Source organism: Salvelinus alpinus, chromosome 12, assembly GCF_045679555.1.
Source record: "Salvelinus alpinus chromosome 12, SLU_Salpinus.1, whole genome shotgun sequence".
NCBI classification, from domain to species: Eukaryota; Metazoa; Chordata; class Actinopteri; order Salmoniformes; family Salmonidae; genus Salvelinus; species Salvelinus alpinus.
In genome coordinates, this window is record NC_092097.1 from 37,359,136 (window position 1) to 37,379,706 (window position 20,571).

At 44.7% G+C, this 20,571-nt stretch overlaps 1 protein-coding gene across 1 annotated transcript in view; it reads left to right on the forward strand.

Moving 5' to 3' along the window:
* Positions 1–20,370, forward strand: part of LOC139536041 (potassium voltage-gated channel subfamily B member 1-like) — an 88,548-nt gene extending 68,178 nt beyond the window's left edge. Inside the window, exons 3-4 of the mRNA XM_071336149.1 lie at positions 16,697–16,907; positions 17,059–20,370. Coding sequence (XP_071192250.1) covers positions 16,697–16,907; positions 17,059–18,875 — 2,028 coding nt within the window. The 3' untranslated portion in view covers positions 18,876–20,370. The remainder of the gene's footprint in view (positions 1–16,696; positions 16,908–17,058) is intronic.
* Positions 20,371–20,571: the final 201 nt, after the last annotated feature.

Below are 20,571 nucleotides of genomic sequence, written 5' to 3' on the forward strand. Positions count from 1 at the left end.
TCCTCACCCTTTATAGACTTTTCTATTTTTCTTTTATTGTCTTTTTCAGCCCTTTTTCATTTGATCTTATCTCCTTTTCTACTGTCCATGGTATATCTTGAAGCACTCAATGTGCAGTGGCGCTTTGCATTTCTCACATGCATAGGTAGTACGTTTGTCACAATGACGACTTCTCTGGAACCGGTGCATCGTCTTGATTGGCCAGTGAGAAGTTTTGTCATATCTTGCCTGATCTTCAACAGTAGCAGCCAGTAAAGATCTCCTTCCGTGGCTCAGTGGTTTCGTGACAAACTTTTGCATATTTGGGCTGTATACTATGTGTTTTGGAATCACATCAGTGGCAGGCCTCTTCAATCGTTTGAACATTCAATCTTTATTTTTGAACACCTGCAGCTTTGCCCTTGGCTCTTCTGGCTGACCCCTATGGCTTGTAGAGGCCCTTGGCTCTTCTGACTGGACCCTCTGGCGGGTAGAGCCCCTTGGCTCTTCATTATCAACAATGGAGGGGGGTGGGGGAGGTTGTGGATGGGGGGGGGGGGGGGGGGGGGTAGGTCATCATCACTGATAACGTTGTTCCTGTCATGATCTGTTTGCATATGTTCAGCATATGCATTCAACACCCATCGCTATCACAATCACTCAGGACAGCATCTTTCTCATTTTGAGGGATAACTGCAATGTTGCATGCCTTGTCTGGGCAGTCACCTAGATCCAACATATCCAGAACTTGACTCAAAGTGAAACTAAAAGAAAGAACAGAGTAGAAAGTTAGGTAAAACAAGAACTATGTATGTGTATAATTATGTGTATACCTAGACGCACTGTGTTATCCCGCCGGTCACTATTGTTGCCGTCAACATGTTTACACATTCTATGACCACACTGAACAAAGTTGAGTAATTGCAAATGAATGTATCAATACTAGACACCTTAAAGACTATGTGTACCAAAAATATTTGTCCTATCTTTATGTTAACATACTTTACTAACCTTTTGTTTGGGAGCTTTGATGCAGCCATCCTCTTCTCATGGTGCAACCAGGAAGTAAACAGCTCTGGTCATGTGACAATTCACACTAAACATGTGACACTGCACATCTTTCATTGAGACCCTTTATTATTTCAATATTTGCTGGGAATGCGTTGATAGATCATTCAGTAAAATTTTTAGAGCCTTATAACTGAAAATGTTTTTTACGGTCACTATTGTGACCGATGGGATTAAATAGGTTAATGACTCCAACCATGTGTATGTAAACTTCCGACTTCAACTGTGTGTTTCATGATTAACGACTCATGGTGTAATTGTAACAACATGCAGAAATTCAAGTCCTTTTGAGTTTTTTGAGTCTCTGACCTGACCTATAATTCCTCGCAATTAAATGCAGACCGTATTATCTCCCAAGAGAACTCTCCTGAGTTGTTGTCACAGCCGCGTATATCCCACCGCAAACGGATACCAAGACGGCCATCAAGGAACTTCAATGGACTTTATGCAAACTGGAAACCTTATATACTGAGGCTGCATTTATTGTAGCTGGAGATTTTATCAAAGCTAATTTGAGAACAAGGCTACCTAAATTATATCAGCATATCGTTTGCAGTATACAAGCGAGTAACACGCTCGACCATTGCTACTCTAACTTCCGTGATGCATACCTGCCCTGCCCTCCTTTTGGCAAATCTGACCATGACTCCATTGTGTTGCTCGCTCGCCCATGCTTAGGTCTGGTCCAATGCTGGTCTGACCAATCGGATTCCACGATTCAAGATTACTTCGATCACCTGGACTGGGATATGTTCCGGGTAGTCTAAGAAAACAACATTGACGTATACGCTGACTCGGTGAGCGAGTTTATAAGGAGGTGTATAGGAGATGTTGTACACACTGGGACTATTAAAACATTCTCTAACCAGAAATCTGGCATTGATGGCAGCATTCGCGCAAAACTGAAAGCACGTACCACCGTATTTAATCATGGCAAGGCAACTGGGAATATGACCGAATACAAACAGTGCAGTTATTCCCTCCGTAAGGCAATCAAACAAGCAAAGTGTCAGTATAGAGACAAAGTGGAGTCGCAATTCAACGGCTCAAACACGAGATATTCAATCAATCCCTATCCCAGTCTGCTGTTCCCACATGCTTCAAGATGGCCACCATTGTTCCTGTTCCCAAGAAAGCCAAGGTAACTGAACTAAATGACTATCGCCCCATAGCACTCACTTCTGTCATCATGAAGGCCTTTGAGAGACTAGTCACCTCCACCCTACCTGTTACCCTAGACCCACTCCACTTTGCTTACCGCCCCAATAGGTCCACAGACGATGCAATTGCCATCACACTGCACACTGCCCTATCCCATCTGGACAAGAGGAATACCTATGTAAGAATGATGTTCATTGACTACAGCTCAGCATTCAACACCATAGTACCCTCCAAACTCATAATTAAGCTTGAGTTCCTGGGTCTTGACCCCGTCTTGTGCAACTGGGTCCTGTACTTCATGATGAGCCGCCCCCAGATGGTGAAGGTAGGAAACAACATCTCCACTCCGCTGATCCTCAACACCCAACAAGGGTACATTCTCAGCCCCCTCCTGTACTCCCTGTTCACCCATGACTGCATGGCCATGCACGCCTCCAACTCAATCATCCAATTTGCAGACGACACAACAGTCGTAGGCTTGATTACCAACAACGATGAGACAGCCTACAGGGAGGAGGTGAGGGCCCTCAAAGTGTGGTGTCAGGAAAATAACCTCTCACTCAATGTCAGCAAAACAAAAGAGATCGTGGACTTCAGGAAATAGCAAAGGGAGCACCGCCCCAATGCACAGACGGGACAGCAGTGGAGAAGGAGGAAAGTTTTAAGTTCCTCAATGTACATATCACCGACAAACTGAAATGGTCCACACACACAGACAGTGTGGTGAAGAAGGCGCAACAGCACCTCTTCAACCTCAGGAGGCTGATTTTTTTTTGCTTGTCACCAAAAACCCTCACTAACTTTTACAGATGCACAATCAAGAGCATCCTGTCGGGCTGTATCAACGCCTGGTACGACAACTGCACCGCCCACAACCACAGGGCTCTCCAGAGGGTGGTGCGGTCTGCACAACGCATCACCGGGGGAAAACTACCTGCCCTCCAGGACACCTACACCACCCGATGTCACAGGAAGGCAAAAAATATCATCAAGGACAATAACCACACGAGCCACTGCCTGGTCACCCCACTTCCGTCCAGAAGGCGAGGTCAGTACAGGTGCATCAAAGCTGGGCCTTAGAGATTGAAAAACAGCTTCTATATCAAGGCCATCAGACTGTTAAACAGCCATCACTAGCACAGAGAGGCGGCTGCCTAACTACAGACTTGATATCATTGGCCTCTTTAATAAATGGAACACTAGTCACTTTAAAAATGCCACTTTAAGAATGTTTACATATCTCGCATTACTTATCTCATATGTATATACTGTATACTTGTTCCTAAACATCTATTCTATACTATCAATTGTATCTTAGCCGCTCTGTCACTACTCATCCATATATTTTACATTTATATATTCTTATCCCATTCCTTTACTAGATTGTGTGTATTAGGTTTTGTTATGGAATTTGTTAGATATTAGGTTTTGTTGTGGCTTAAGCATTTCGCTACACTCGCGATAACATCTGCTAACCATGTGTATGTGACCAATAAAATTTGTTTTGATTTGAGTGTGTGTGCTGTTATAGCCTATTGTATTTAGGCCTACTTACACAAAGTCACGCCATAAATATATTTGTAAATATTTTGTTTATACATTTTTGTTTCATTTTTTTATAGACTTTTTTTTTTACAGTCCAGATCAAACTTATACAAACGAACAACTCGCGCCATAAATTCAAAGCGCACGCATTGTTTATGCTAAAACTGTTATGATGCAGTTATAATAATAATGCAGTTATTAGGCCTACGGTAACACAATTGGCTCCAACAGAGTTTCCCTAAAACTAATGCCAAAATGCAGAATGCTAAATCTGCAAGCGCAAAATAAAATGTGCAAGCGGTTCGACAAGTGGATTGATCCAACATGCCCAAGTAACACCTGTGACGCTGGATGAAATTCTAGCAGAAATGTCTGCAAGCAAAAAGCTCTCCTGCCTTACCATTGGGATACACATATCTGCCAGATTGTTCCACCATGTGCGGCAGTCCACGTATGTTTGCGTGACGTATGTTTGTTGTTGTTGATCGCTGTCGAACGCCAAAACCCGAACTAAAGACCTCGGTTTAAAAGCTGACAGTGTTTTTATATACTTTTATTTTATTTTGAATCCTGCGGCTCTGTTGGGCTAAATTGCTGTGAGCGCTGCTATCTGTCCCTGGATCCTGCCATAGGGGGAGAGACGCGAAAGCCCAGCTAGCCTAGCTGGCTCAGCGTTTCAAATGGAGGCCGCTATTGAACGTTTCCAGCGTTGCATGAGCTGTATTTACTTTGCTTTATTCCGGGACAATGTGGACCGCGCTGACTTTCAATATAGCCACTACTTGCTTGCGGAGGACTACAGGACCGAAGTAGCTACTCTTAGCAAGCAAGTAGCAAACCTACATAAGCTACTGGGGAACCCACGCCCACCTACTTTTTATTTTTCTTCCACCCACGTAGCCGGACTCCGCTCTGGTCTGGTGGAAGTTACTCTGCCGTGTCAGCTCTCCACAGCCGACTGGCCGGTGCTAGGCAGGGTACCATCCCCGAATGGGTCTCCCCCTTCCCTGGAGAACGGAGCTGTTCTCGATCCAACCAACCAGCCATGGAGGTACGTCACTCGCCGTGGAAGTCGAAGAAGGCGTCCTCTGGCAACGGGGGTCTTCATGGAGATGTTGAGCCCGGAACTGACAGAGACCAGAAACAGCTTTGCCACCCTAGATCCAGAGGTTCCGGCACCTTCGTCCTTGTTGGCTTCCCAATCAATTAAATTGTCAACATGTATTGATCACATCTTTACTAATACTGCAGATATTTGCTTTAAAACAGTATATCCATATGATGTAGTGATCACAATATAATAGCCATATCTAGGAAAACCAAAGTTCCAAAGGCTGAGCTTAATATAGTGTATAAGAGGTCATACAATAAGTTTTGTAGTGATTCATATGTTGATGATGTAAAGAACATTTGCTGGTCTGTGGTGTGTAATGAGGAGCAACCAGACGCATTTATGAAAATACTTATTCCAGTTACTAATAAGCACAAACCCATTAAGAGAATGACTTTAAAAACTGTTAAATCTGCTTGGATTGACGAGGAATTGAAAAGTGGTATGGTTGAGAGGGATGAGGCAAAAGGTATGGCAAATAAGTCTGCCAGCCAACTGAGTGGCAAACGTACTGCAAATTACGAAAGCATGTGACTAAACTAAATACAAATACAAATAACCTACACTTTGAAACAAATATAAATTATATAAAGAATGATAGTAAAAAGCTTTGGGGAACCTTAAATGAAATTTTGGGGAAAAAAGCCAACTCGGCTTCATCATTCATTGAATCCGATTCATCACAAAGCCCACTGATATTGCAAACTACTTGAATTACTTTTTCATTGGCGAGATAAGCAAACTTAGGGATGACATGCCAGCAACAAACGCTGACACTACACATCCAAGTATATCGGACCAAATTATGAAAGACAAGAATTGTACTTTTGAATTACGTAAAGTCAGCGTGGAAGAGGTGAAAAAGGTATTGTTGTCTATCATCAATGACAAGCCACCGGGGTCTGACAATCTGGATGGAAAATTACTGAGGTTAATAGCAGACGATTTTGCCACTCCTATTTGCCACTTCAATTTAAGCCTACTAGAGAGCGTGTGCCCTCAGGCCTGGAGGGAAGCTAAAGTCAAATCAAATCAAATTGTATTAGTCACATGCGCCGAATACAACAGGTGTAGACCTTACAGTGAAATGCTTACTTACGAGCCCCTAACCAACAGTGCATTTAAAAAAAATATGGATAAGAATAAGAGATAAAAGTAACAAGTAATTAAAGAGCAGCAGTAAAAAATAACAATATATACAGGGGGGTGTCTGTACAGAGTCAATGTCCGGGGGCACCGGTTAGTTGAGGTAGTATGTACATGTAGGTAGAGTTATTAAAGTGACTATGCATAGATGACAACAGAGAGTGACAGTGGTGTGGAGAGGGGGAGGGGTGGAAATGCAAATAGTCTGGGTAGCCATTTGACTCGATGTTCAGTAGTCTTATGGCTTGGGGGTTGAAGCTGTTTAGAAGCCTCTTGGACCTAGACTTGGCACTCCTGTAGTGCTTGCCGTGCGGTAACAGAGAGAACAGTATATGACTAGGGTGGCTGGAGTCTTTGACAATTTTTAGGGCTTTCCTCTGACACCGCCTGGTATAGAGGTCTTGGATGGCTTGGATTCGTACTACCACTGTAGTACAATATATACCGCCTGATATAGAGGTCATAGAGGTGTTGGATTCGTACTACCCTCTGTAGTGCATTGCGGTCGGAGGCCGAGCAGTTGCCATACCAAGCAGTGATGCAACCAGTCAGGATGCGCTTGAGGGTGCAGCTGTAGAACCTTTTGAGGATCTGAGGACCCATGCCAAATCTTTTCAGTCTCCTGAGGGGGAATAGGTTTTGTCGTGCCCACTTCACGACTGTCATGGTGTGCTTGGACCATGTTAGTTTGTTGGTGATGTGGACACCAAGAAACTTGAAGCTCTCAACCTGCTCCACTGCAGCCCTGTCAATGAGAATTTGCCCGGTCCTTTTTTTCCTGTCGTCCACAATCATCTCCTTTGTCTTGATCACGTTGAGGGAGAAGTTGTTGTCCTGGCAACACATGTTTAGGTCTCTGACCTCCTCCCTATAGGCTGTCTCATTGTTGTCGGTGATCAACGTCAAATTTAATGATGGTGTTGGGGTCGTTTCTGGTTGTGCAGTCATGAGTGAACAGGGAGTACAGGAGGGGACTGAGTGATTCCGCTACCCAAGAACAACTGACCAATCAGCCTGTTACCAACCCCTAGTAAACTTCTGGAATTGTGTTTGACCAGATACAATGCAATTTCACAGTAAACAAATTGACAACATAATTTCAGCATGCTTACAGGGAAGAACACTCAACCAGCACAGCACTTACACAAATGACTGATGATTGGCTGAGAGAAATTGATGATAAAATGATTATGGGGGCTGTCTTGTTAGACTTCAGTGCAGCTTTTGACATTATCGATCATAGTCTGCTGCTGGAAAAACGTATGTGTTATGTTTTTACACCCCTTGCTATAATATGGATAAAGAGTTATTTGTCTAACAGAACACAGAGGGTGTTCTTTAATGGAAGCCTCTCAAATATAATCCAGGTAGAATCAGGAATTCCTCAGGGTAGCTGATTAGGCCCCTTGCCTTTTAAAATTTTTACTAACGACATGCCACTGACTTTGGGTAAAGCCAGAGTGTCTATGTATGCGGATGACTCAACACTATACACGTCAGCTACTACAGCGACTGAAATGAATGCAACACTCAACAAAAAGCTGCAGTTAGTTTCAGAGTGGGTGGCAAGGAATAAGTTAGCCCTAAATATTTCTAAAACTAAAAGCATTGTATTTGGAACAAAACACTCACTAATCCCTAAACCTTAGCTAAATATTGTAATAAATCATGTGGAAATTGAGCAAGTTGAGGTGACTAAACTGCTTGGAGTAACCCTAGATTGTTGACTGTCTTGGTCAAAACATATTGATGCAGTAGTAGCTAAGATGGGGAGGAGTCTGTCTATAATAAAGCGATGCTCTGCCTTTTTAACAACACTATCAACAAGGCAGGTCCTACAGGTCCTAGTTTTGTCGCACCTTGACTTGTGTTCAGTCGTGTGGTCAGGTGCCACAAAAAAGGACTTAAGAAAATTGCAATTGGCTCAGAACAGGGCAGCACGGCTGGCCCTTGGATGTACACAGAGAGCTAATATTAATAATATGCATGTCAATCTCTCCTGGCTCAAAGTGGAGGAGAGATTGACTTCATCACTACTTGTATTTACAGTCGTATGAAAACGTTTGGGCACCCCTGACAATTTCCATGATTTCCATTTATAAATAATTGGGTGTTTGGATCAGCAATTTTATTTTGATCTATCAAATAACTGATGGACACAATAATATTTCAGTAGTGAAATTAGGTTTATTGGATTAACAGAAAATTTGCAATATGCATCAAAACAAAATTAGACAGGTGCATAAATTTGGGCACCCCAATAGAAAAATCACATCAATATTTAGTAGAGCCTCCTTTTGCTAAAATAACAGCCTCTAGACGCTTCCCATAGCCTCTAATGAGTGTCTGGATTCTGGATGAAGGTATTTTGGACCATTCCTCCTTACAAAACATCTCCAGTTCAGTTAGGTTTGATGGTTGCCGAGCATGGACAGCCCGCTTCAAATCATCCCACAGATTCTCAATGATATTCAGGTCTGGGGACTGGGATGGCCATTCCAGAACATTGTACTTGTTCCTCTGCATAAATGCCCAGGTAGATTTTGAGCAGTGTTTTGGGTCTTTGTCTTGTTGAAATATCCAGCGCCGGCGTAACTTCAACTTTGTGACTGATTCTTTAACATTATTCCCAAGAATCTGCTGATATTGAGTGGAATCCATGCGACCCTCAACTTCCCAGTACCGACACTGGCCACACAGCCCCACAGCATGATGGAACCCCCACCAAATCTTACTGTGGGTAGCAAGTGTTTTTCTTGGAACGCTGTGTTCTTTTGCCGCCATGCATAACGTCCCTTGTTATGACCAAATAACTCAATCTTTGTTTCATCCACAGCACCTTATTCCAAAATGAAGCTGGCTTGTCCAAATGTGCGTTTGCATACCTCAAGCGACTCTGTTTGTGGCGTGTGTGCAGAAAAGGCTTCTTCCGCATCACTCTCCCATACAGCTTCTCCTTGTGCAAAGTGCGCTGAATTGTTGAACGATGCACAGTGACACCATCTGCAGCAAGATGATGTTGTAGGTCTTTGGAGGTGGTCTGTGGGCTGTTTTTGACCGTTCTCACCATCCTTCGCCTTTGCCTCTCCGATATTTTACTTGGCCTGCCACTTCTGGCCTTAACAAGAACTGTGCCTGTGGTCTTCCATTTCCTCACTATGTTCCTCACAGTGGACACTGACAGCTTAAATCTCTGCGATAGCTTTTTGTAGCCTTCCTCTAAACCATAATGTTGAACAATCTTTGTTTTCAGGTCATTTGAGAGTTGTTTTGAGGCCCCCATGTTGCCACTCTTCAGAGGAGAGTCAAAGAGAACAACAACTTGCAATTGGCCACCTTAAATACATTTTCTCATAATTGGATGCACTTGTCTATGAAGTTCAAGGCTTAATGAGCTCACCAAACCAATTGTGTGTTCCAATTATTCAGTGCTAAGTAGTTACAGGTATTCAAATCAACAGAATGACAAGGGTGCCCACATTTTTGCATAGCCTATTTTTCACATCTGATTTAATTTCATACAACTTAATATTGCTACAGTAAAAATCTTTGTCTGGACAATACCCCAGTACTCAGCTTTTATTAGAAAATGAATGGCATGCCACTGTGATCATTTTCTGTGACGACAGAGTAAATGATTATGCAGCCTCAGAGGGGTGCCCAAACTTGTTCATACGACTGTATGAGAGGTCAAATTTACATGTTGAATGCACCGAGCTGTCTATCTAAACTACTGGCACACAGCTCGGACACCCATGCATACCCCACAAGACATGCCACAAGAAGTCTCTTCACAGTCCCCAAGTCCAGAACAGACTATGGGACTACATAGAGCCATGACTACATGGAACTCTATTCCACATCAAGTAACTGACGCAATCAGTAAAATTAGATTTAAAAAACGGATTAAAAAAACACCTTATGGAACAGCAGGGACTGTGAAGCAACACAAATATTGGCACACACGCACGCACGCACGCACGCACGCACGCACGCACGCACGCACGCACGCACACACGCACACACACACACACACACACACACACACACACACACACACACACACACACACACACACACACACACACACACACACACACACACACACACACACACACCAGTCTCCAGGCCCTGGCTGCACTTCTCCGGGAGCATTTAATCCAAACACCAGATTTCAAGCTGAAAGAAGGGGAGAATGGAGAGAAGGAGGAGAAGATAAACAGATAGGGTCATTTTTCACATCTGCCGTGACACTATGGCAACAGTGTGCTCTGTCTCTGATTGGTCTTAGATAAGGCGGCCTGGCTGGCCATCATTTCTCCTCCTGGGAGACTGAGCCGGCCAAATGATTATGAGACCGTTGTCAAGGCCTTCGCTGTCAATCACTTCCTAACAACCACTCCTATTGCACTGTTTTGGCTCTTATCTCCTCGCTAGTTTTTTAACATCAAGCTCTAAATCTGTGTGTGTGTGTGTGTGTGTGTGTGTGTGTGTGTGTGTGTGTGTGTGTGTGTGTGTGTGTGTGTGTGTGTGTGTGTGTGTGTGTGTGTGTGTGTGTGTGTGTGTGTGTGTGTGTGTGTGTGTGTGTGTGTGTGTGTGTGTGCGTGTGTGTGTGTGTGTGTGTGGACGTGTTTAACTGTGTGTGTGTGTGTGTGTGTGTGTGTGTGTGTGTGTGTGTGTGTGTGTGTGTGTGTGTGTGTGTGTGTGTGTGTGTGTGTGTGAGAGAGAGATGTAGGCCATAGAGTAGCAGTGTATCCTAACATACTGATGAGTTGTAGGCAGGGTTGTAGTTGTACACTGCTACTCCCTGGACGCTCTGCCGCCCTAGAAGAGACGATAATAATGACATCTTAGACATCCTTATGAATCTAAGCATGGCACTTTCAAAAGTTACCTTTTCACCCAGACAGAGCAGAAACATGTAAGCTTCAACTGCTGGCTACTCGTCCATTGCATAACCCAACAACAGAAGTGTTTCCCTAAAAGCTGCCTGGGTTTAAGCAAACATCTTCTCTTTTCAGAAATAGAAATGCTCAATTGATAGGGACAGAATAGCAAAGTATTTTTCTTTTTTATCTCCTCGAATATTATAGGCTGCAGCTCAGCTTTAGAATGTCATAGAGAGGAATCAATTTATCAAACCAATCTATCCCCATATGCATCGGAGTCATGTCTTTCTCGGGCACTTTAGAGCTTGTTTTTACCATTAGGCATCAACGAGTTAAGCATTGTTATAGAACGCTTGATATAATCTGGATACGTTTCATGTATTTATTTCAAAATATAAAGCAAACAATACATATCCTTTTCGCCCTTTTCTTTAACAAAGGGTATGTGATACCGTCACTCAATTCGAGCCCTGGTTTTAACCAAGCACACCAAGCCCTTCCCTGACACGGAGGTATTTAATCAGTGCATGCGACAGTATTGTATTTGGCTATAACGAAATCTATGAATAGTATAATTGTGTCTGTCTACAGGTAGACGTTCCACTTATTTATGGGAATAGGAAGAAATAGGCTCCAATTATACATGTAATTCTATGATTATGCCCATAGAAAATGTTGGTGCACGTGTGCACATATAGGAGGTCCCTCACCAGGCAGAAGGGAATATTTGACTTTAACCCCTGCATTGGAGAGTTACAATGTTGCTGTCACTATGCAGCCATCTGCCTATAGTAGGAAACCGAGTGTCTTATTTATAATATGCCCCCTGTTATCACACATGGCACGATCCCATAATTGTTACAATAAAGATAACACTTTTATATAACATATTTAACACATATTTTTATGTCAATATTCCCGTAGAACTGTAAAAACTAGAAAGATCATTTGAGCTTCAGAAAGAAGTGCTTTCATAAATGCATGGCGGGCCTCGTTCTGCTGGAGCAGTGTAGAATAAGCTTCATGTCAATGACCCACCCTTAACGAACTTTGTTTATTTACATATCGAATTTGATTGTCCAACATCAGTTTCAGCATTTATTTATTTAGTCTCCGCCTAAAGTGGCCTCTTTCCTCTTCTGTGGTGCTTCTGTGGTGCATTGCAGTCAGCGATGTTTTCTCTCGGTAGCTGTCCATAGTCCTGAAATCAAATCATCTGAGAGAGACAGAGAGAGATAGAGAGGGGGGAGAGAGAGAGAAAGAGAGTGAGAGAGCGAGATTAGGACGTAGTCTATTTAAAAAAAAAAAATACAATGTAAACAGGTGATAGATAACTGAATAATCTCTCATAATTGATTACTCCTTCATGATTCCATCAAAGATACCCAAGATTTCCACAAACTTCAGAAAGTTCCCATTATTTGGCTCATTCAGCCTGTCGGAAGTCCCACATAACGCAATGTTCTGGGTGGCCATTACGCGTATCAGGGCTATGAGCCTCTGCAGCACCTGCTGCCAGTTGAGAGTCTTTCCGTCAATAGCCCGTTAGGCTTGGGACAAGAGAGTTTGCTTGGACACAAGCCTGATCTCCAGCTCCTTCCACCTCTGGAAACTAACTTGGTGGTCATGCGAATTCTCATGCGAGCTGAGGAGGTGGCATAGATTCTTCCAGTCCCTGCTTCCATCCCTGACCAGCACAGATTTGCAATCCTGTTAAAAAAGTTTGCAGCAAAAACAGAAGGCTGCATTGATAGGAAAGACAAGCAATGGTCTCTCCACTCTCTCCCTGTTCGCCATCCTCCTATCTAACTTTCGATGCCCCTCATCTCTTGGTAAATTCCCCTCTTTATCCTGATGTGGCCCAGCCTGCACTAACATATCCCGTAAAGATCCATTCCATTCTGGAAGTCGGATTTAGCAGCAGCACCCCACTGTCATCGGGGACGAGGAGTGACGAATCTGAGTCCGGGTCCAAGATAGTAGGGTCTTTGCCCGCATTGTTTGGAGGTGTGGCTAGGCCTAGTGCAACCACTTCTCCTTTTCCAGCCAGAGAGCTGTCTTCATCGGTGGAAGTGCATGGCTCGGACTCCTTCGGTTTGCTCTCTTCGCTGCTAGAATCAGCGAACGAGGGGGTCGTTGTTCTTGCGCGAATGAATGGCCTGTCCTCGGAGCCTTGTCATTCTCCACACCGGCTGATGGACATTGCTGCACGCTGATATATTTCAGCAGCGAATTTCTTTGGTTTAGAGATTGTGGCTCTTGTCTCATTCTTTTTCTTATTTTTTATATTCGCTTCCTGATAGTTTTTGTCTTTTAGACATGGTAGCAAATTGTTTCAAATCTCTATAGTTTACTTTTAGCAAAGATGATATCCACTATTAGTAACTAGCTAATGTTAACAGGCTAGCTTAAGCTACTGCCTTAATCACTAATCGTCTTCTTCACTGTCATGCCTGCTCCCGCTCTTCCCCCCTGGTGCTTGAGGGTGCCAGGCTCCCCAGCATTGCGCACTCCTGCCACCATCATTACGCAGGCCTGCCTTCCCCCCCATCATGCGCATCAGCGATTATTGGACTCACCTGGACTCAAATCACCTCTGTCATTACCTTCCCTATATATGTCTGGTTCCTCGCTCTGTTCCCTGCTTTAGCGTGACTTGTCACTTGTCTTTGTTTACCCGTGTGCTGACGCTGTTCCTGTTCTGTTACCTGTCTGTTCCTGTTCTGTTACCTGTCTGTTCCTGTTCTGTTACCTGTCTGTTCCTGGTTAAATGTTGATCCCGTACCTGCTTCTCATCTCCGGCGTCCGTCCTTACAGTCACACACAAACATAAAAAACCAATGCAATCATTTCATTGGCAGATTCATTTTTATTAATGTTTCACAATTGAATAATCCCATATAAACACACACATCACCATAGGATAGTGGGAGTGAACTTCGGGAGAAGCGGGAATGAAATGGGGGCGGGAACTGCAGCAACGCTATGAGCTGGTGGCTGGGGTGCCGCTGGTGGTGTAGTAGCCGATCAGGGGGCTGCAGCCAATTGTCAAAATGCCGCCCCAAATTCAAGTGCCGCCATAGGCCTAATGGGAGGGCTAGCCCTGGTTGTAGGCCATAGAGTAGCAGTATATCCTAATATACTGATGAGTTGTAGGCTATAGAGTAGCAGTATATCCTAATATACTGATGAGTTGTAGGCCATAGAGTAGCAGTATATCCTAATATACTGATGAGTTGTAGGCCAGAGAGTAGCAGTATACCCTAATATACTAGACTAGACTGGACTGAACTGGTTGGACTTTTCTGGACTGGACTTGACTGGCTGGATTGGACTGCACTTGACTAACTGGACTGGACTGGTTGAACTGGTTGACTGGACCAGACTGGATTTGTGCCTCAGGCTATGGGATTGAGTAGTGCTGATTCCAGCATCTCTTCCTAATACTCTTATCAATGAAAAAGGATTGACAGGCCAGACAGACAGTAAAGTGTTCCCCAGTGTGCCTGTGTTTGTCCTTCTCTGTGTGTGTGTGTGTGTGGGGGGGGGGGGGGGGGGGGGGTCGGCGTCCCCCCTGCGTAACAGTTAAGCTGAGGGGCGCTAATGTGATTAGCATGAGGTTGTAAGTAACAAGAACATTTCCCAGGACATAGACATATCTGATACGGGGAGAAAGCTTAAATTATTGTTAATCTAACTGCACTGTCCAATTTACAGTAGCTATTTCAGTGAAAGCATACCATGCTAGTGTTTGAGGAGAGTGCACAGTTATGAATTTGAAAATGTATCAATAAATCAATTAGGCACATTTTGGCAGACTTGATACAACGTTTTGAACAGAAATGCAACAGTTTATTGGATCAGTCTAAAACTTTGCACATACACTGCTGCCATCTAGTGGCCAAAATCTAAATTATGGCTGGGCTGGAATAATACATTATGGCCTTTCTCTTGCATTTCAAAGATGATGAAAAGATTATTATATATATATATATATATATATAAAAATACGTTTTTTTCGTTGTATTATCTTTTGCCAAATCTAATGTTATATTATCCTATATTAATTTCACATTTCCACAAACGTCTAAGTGTTTCCTTTCAAATTGTATCAAGAATCAGCATATCCTTGCTTCAGGTCCTGAGCTACAGGCAGTTAGATTTGGGTATGTCATTTTAGGCGATATTTGGAAAAAAAGGGTCAGATCCTTAAGATGACTCAAATGTAAAGTGTGTGTGAGTGTGTGACATGTGGAAGGCAATGGGCTCTTTTAGAAATGTCATACTGGACTAGCCTCAATGAGCCTGTGGCTAACTTTCAAGTAATGTTCCATACACACGCACGCACACACACAAACACACAATGTATACACAAACAGATAAACAAACACAGGCACAGACATGTTTCACACATGCTCTGGAGAGATGGATTATCTGCAGTGATACTACAGTAAACCCCAGGTTAAAGCACTGCTGTTGTTGGATAACATCAAGGTCAGATTAACAGTTACCTTGGGATCTATCATGGGCATTATCATTGGAATTCATTTGAATTTGAATACAGTTGGAATCGTTTTGAACAAAGCTACCGCTACGTAGGCTTGTTTGTTCTAAAATATGCACTCTGTGTTTTTTTTATTTTTATTATTTATTACAAAAAACACAAGGAAGGGGTAACATTAAAGTATGTGTTAGTATTCAACCTTTTAGATAGAGCGAATAAAACAGTTATGAAATGTATAATTTTTTATTTTAACCTTTATTTATCTTGGCAAGTCAATTAAGAACAAATTCGTATTTACAATGACGGCCTACACAAGCCAAACCCAGACGACTCTGGACCAGTTGTGCGCCGCCCTATGGGACTCCCAATCACGGCCGGTTGTGATACAGCATGGATTCGAACCAGCGTGTCTGTAGTGACGCTTCAAGCATTGGAGATGCTGTGCCTTAGACCGCTGCGTCACTCGGGAGCCAAAATTAATTTGGAAATAGTTTTTTTCTGCGACTTTTCAGGCTCTCAAAGATATTTCCATCCATTGTTTGACCTTTTTATATTTTGGTTGAAATGTCAGATTGTTGTTGACATTCTGCTGGCTAAGCATTATCTCTCACTCTAACGCTCATTCATAGCGAGGAGGCAGTTGTAGTCAGATAAGTGGGTCATGAATTAATAACTGTTCCAAGTCAGTCCCTTTGCATTAGGCTGAACTCCTACCCAAACACACAAAAACTTGTGTAAGCTTTTTTATTGTGGGGTGGTTAATTGGAACCAGGAACCTTGTCTTCAAGACTACGCATTTTTATAATGCATTCAGAGTTTTTCTCTAATACAACTCTTCTCAATTTGTCCTCAATAAATTTGAATCTAGGTATGTGTCAGATGTGCAGATCTGTTCAGGATAACACACGACAGCAAAAAACTAATGTACAAATCACATTAGACAATAAAATTGTATGTTGTTTGTTTTCCCATTCATGGGGCTCACAGAGCCTCTGTTTGTCCTCCTCTCCTCCTGACATCTCCACTGATACTTGCTCACATATTGTACTTTACAATAAGTCACTTTGTATGAAGGCGTCTGCTAAATAGCGTATATCATTGACACTGATAATGTCTTTGATAATGACACTGAGTCTCAAATGGCACCCTATGAGCCCTTGTAAAAAGTAGTGCACTATATAGGGAATAGGGTTTCATTTGGGACGCATTCATTGTCTCTTTGTCGCAAATCGTCCTCAATGATAACCTCTCTCTCTCGCTCTCTCTCTCTCTCTCTCTCTCCCCCCCTTCCAGATCCTAGCCATCATCTCCATCCTTTTCATTGTCCTCTCCACCATCGCCCTGTCCCTCAACACCCTGCCTGAGCTGCAGGACACAGATGAGTTTGGCCATGCCTCAGACAACCCCCAGCTGGCCCACGTAGAGGCCATCTGTATAGCCTGGTTCACTATGGAGTACCTCCTCCGCTTCCTCTCATCCCCCACCAAATGGAAGTTCATCAAAGGTGAACACTTCTGTTTTTAATGTGCGTTTAAGTTGTGCTACCTTTAGCTTCTGTCTGTGTGTCCACTGTTGTGTATTTATTGGTGTTTAATATTTTAGCTGGTGCAAACAAATTTCCCTGAGGATGAATAAAGTACTATCTTATCTTTAAGGTCCCCTGAACGTGATCGACCTGCTGGCCATCCTTCCTTATTACATCACAATCTTTCTGACAGAGTCCAACAAAAGTGTTCTACAGTTCCAGAACGTCCGGAGGGTGGTTCAGATCTTCCGGATAATGCGTATCCTGAGAATTCTGAAGCTGGCACGTCACTCCACGGGGCTACAGTCTCTAGGTTTCACCCTGAAGAGGAGTTACAACGAGCTGGGTCTACTCATCCTCTTCCTGGCCATGGGCATCATGATCTTCTCCAGCCTAGTCTTCTTTGCTGAGAAAGACGAGGATGACACCAAGTTCAAAAGCATCCCTGCCTCCTTCTGGTGGGCCACCATTACTATGACCACGGTGGGCTACGGGGACATTTACCCTAAGACTTTGCTTGGGAAGATTGTGGGAGGTCTCTGTTGCATTGCAGGGGTGCTGGTGATAGCCTTACCCATCCCCATCATCGTCAACAACTTCTCTGAGTTCTACAAGGAGCAGAAACGTCAAGAGAAAGCTGTGAAGCGTCGGGAGGCACTGGAGAGGGCGAAACGCAATGGGAGCATTGTCTCCATGAACATGAAGGAGGCATTTGCCCGCAGCGCCGAGCTGATGAACGTGGTGGTGGAGAAGAGCGAGAGGCTGCTGACGCAAGACAACCACCTCTCGCCCAGCCACTGGAAGTGGACGCCCAAGCGGGCTGCCAACGCCTCAGAGACCAGCTCGGCACACTCCTTCAACCCTGTGGAGTCCCAGACGGGTTCTCCCAGCAAGGCCAGGGCCTCCAGTCCTCAGGGGCTCAACGCTCAGAAGCTGGAGGAGATGTATTACCAGATGGCCAAGACCCAGTCACAGCCCAACCTCAATGCCAAAGACAACAGCTCCAGGGCTGGCAGACAGAGGGATGAGATTGAGCTGGGGGCAATCCCTGGAGGTCCAGGGGACCCTATGCTAGGGGGTCGAGAGGGGGTGGGGGACATGAAGAGCCTGTCTAGTATTGACAGCTACATCAGCTGTGCTGCAGACTTCCAGGATAATCCACGTGGTGTCTACCCCCTAAGTCCAGCCTCCGGCCTGGCCCTCCTTGCCCAGGAGACCAGCCGCTTCTCCCATATCAGCCCAGCCACGGCCCTCTCTGGGTGGGTCAGCACCAACCCTGGCCTCCAGACCACCCTGGAGCATGAGTTTTTTTCTGCTGCAAAAAACTCAGTCTCGGACAACACTCACAACTTCAACAAACCTTTGAAAGGTGGCAGCCACTCCTACAAGGTGAAGTACCGGAGCAGTGGAGGGGAGTCGGGGCCAGGACCAGGTCAGTCGCCCAGCAACGGTGATCCTCTCTCAGGCATCTCCATCCTGTCTGACTGCTCCCTGCTCAGCCCGGAGACGTCCATCTACACCACAGCCAGTAGCAGGACCCCACCCAAGTCTCCGGACAGCTCCACCCTGACCACGGCCCCGACCTCCACCCCGGCTGTCTTCACCTTCCATGACTCCTCCATCAGTAAGTACATTGACGCCGATACAGATGACGACGAGCACCTGAGGGACATGTCGGATGCCACAAGCCCCTCGGAGTGCCTGCTGGCCGGCTCCAGTGCCCCTAAATGCAGCCGGAACATCAACAGTGGCTACAACCAGAGAGGCATCAACCACCTGGCATCAAGCACCACCCAGCGAATGCTGGGGCAGAACTGCCTGTTCCCCAGCTTGGATGGGGGGACGCGGGGGAGCGGGGGCCACGTGGAGAACAATGTGGTGCCGGAGCTGCCCCGCAGGCCCAAAGGGGACAGAGGAAAGTCTAGTACCATGGACCAGAGCCTCTGAGCTGCAGAGGGACATCCAGGGACATCCAGAGAGACACGGACTAGCCGTGTGAGGAAGCCGGAGAAAGACAAAGTAATAGAGAGATAGAAAGAGAGAGAAAGAAAGAAAGGGAAGGAAAGAGAGGCACACTGTGCCGAGTCCCTTTACAAACTAACAGAAAGGGCCAGGAAATGAGAGAGATTCAGGGCAGAGTTTGGGCTGTGGTGTGGTGTTGAATACTCTGGGAAAAGACTTGTAGAATAGATCGAGAACACCACTCTCCCTCCCTATTAGCCACAGTACACTAGCTACCACAAAACTGGGCAGAGCACTCCCAGTGACCCATCTGAGCAGGGGCCCCACAGGGAGATGTGGGAGTAGGTCAAAGGTCAACACAGAGCATGCTGGGAGGGGAAATGGTCTGTTGGTTGGTTGGGGCTGTGGTGGTTCAGGTCAATTCATTGGCTCTGGGGTAGGGGGAAAGAGGTGAGGCAGAATGGATGAAGGGGGGAACCGGGAGGCGGGGAAGAGCAAGTAGAGAGTCATGTTGTGAGCATAGGGATAGAAAGACAATCATCCCCTATATTCTCCTACAGTTCTACCTATCTCAGGTGACCACTGTCCCATTCCAGCCTGAGCCCCAGCCCAGCTCACACTGTAGTAGGGATTCCAGAAGAGGAGTTACGGCAGACGCCAATAAGCTACTTACTAGTGCCCCCCCTAGCCCCAAACCTGGCCTTAGTCGTGTGTGTGTGTGTGTGTGTGTGTGTGTGTGTGTGTGTGTGTGTGTGTGTGTGTGTGTGTGTGTGTGCGTGCGCACGCACATGTTTAAAGGATAATTTATGTTTCCACATTTTGAGATTGTCTTACCTGATTAATTTATTTTTATATAGATAAAGGAGGTTACCTATATGAGTCTGTGGTTTACTAGTCTGTTGTGTCATGACCATATCTGTTTGAGTATTTCTGTATGGGATATTTCTTATTGTCAGACAGTTATTGGAGATTCAATCCAGACTTGTTTTTAGGGGAAAACCAGTCTGTGAGTCTTGTTCTTCTTGGTACAGTTTGTTTATCTCGTGGTGAGAGTAGAGTACCACATCTGATCTTCCATTTCTGTCTGTGAACATGTCTTGATTGTCTGTTGTTTTGTGTTACACTGAGTTTGAGTCAGAGGGGAATGGTTGAAAGAATCTGTACATTTTTGGTATCAAAGTGAGGAACAATAATCATCCCTGAAGATTTGTGCACCAAGCACACATTTAGGAGAGCTCTGCTCCAAGGCATTCATGTAGCGAACAGCCTGCCTCTTCCTCCTAGTCATACCACCAAGACACAAGTGTTCAAAAGAATCGCTTCAGACGAAATGCTGAGATGTGCAAAGGAAAAATAACCTGTTTATTTTTATGGTATTTTATAAAGAATGTGGTGAATGGATTTATGAATTTATATTTCCAAATCCAAGCAAACATTTAGGATATATGCTCATATTAAAACAGTGTGAAACATTGATACACAGCTGCCCCAACATGCATCATCATCATTTTCCTTTGAACAACATAAAGAGACTGAGTGTTGAGAGAGTGGGTGGGGGGGGGGACTGAGTGTTGAGAGAGAGGGTGGGGGGACTGAGTGTTGAGAGAGAGGGTGGGGGGGGACTGAGTGTTGAGAGAGAGGGTGGGGGGGGGGGACTGAGTGTTGAGAGAGTGGGTGGGTG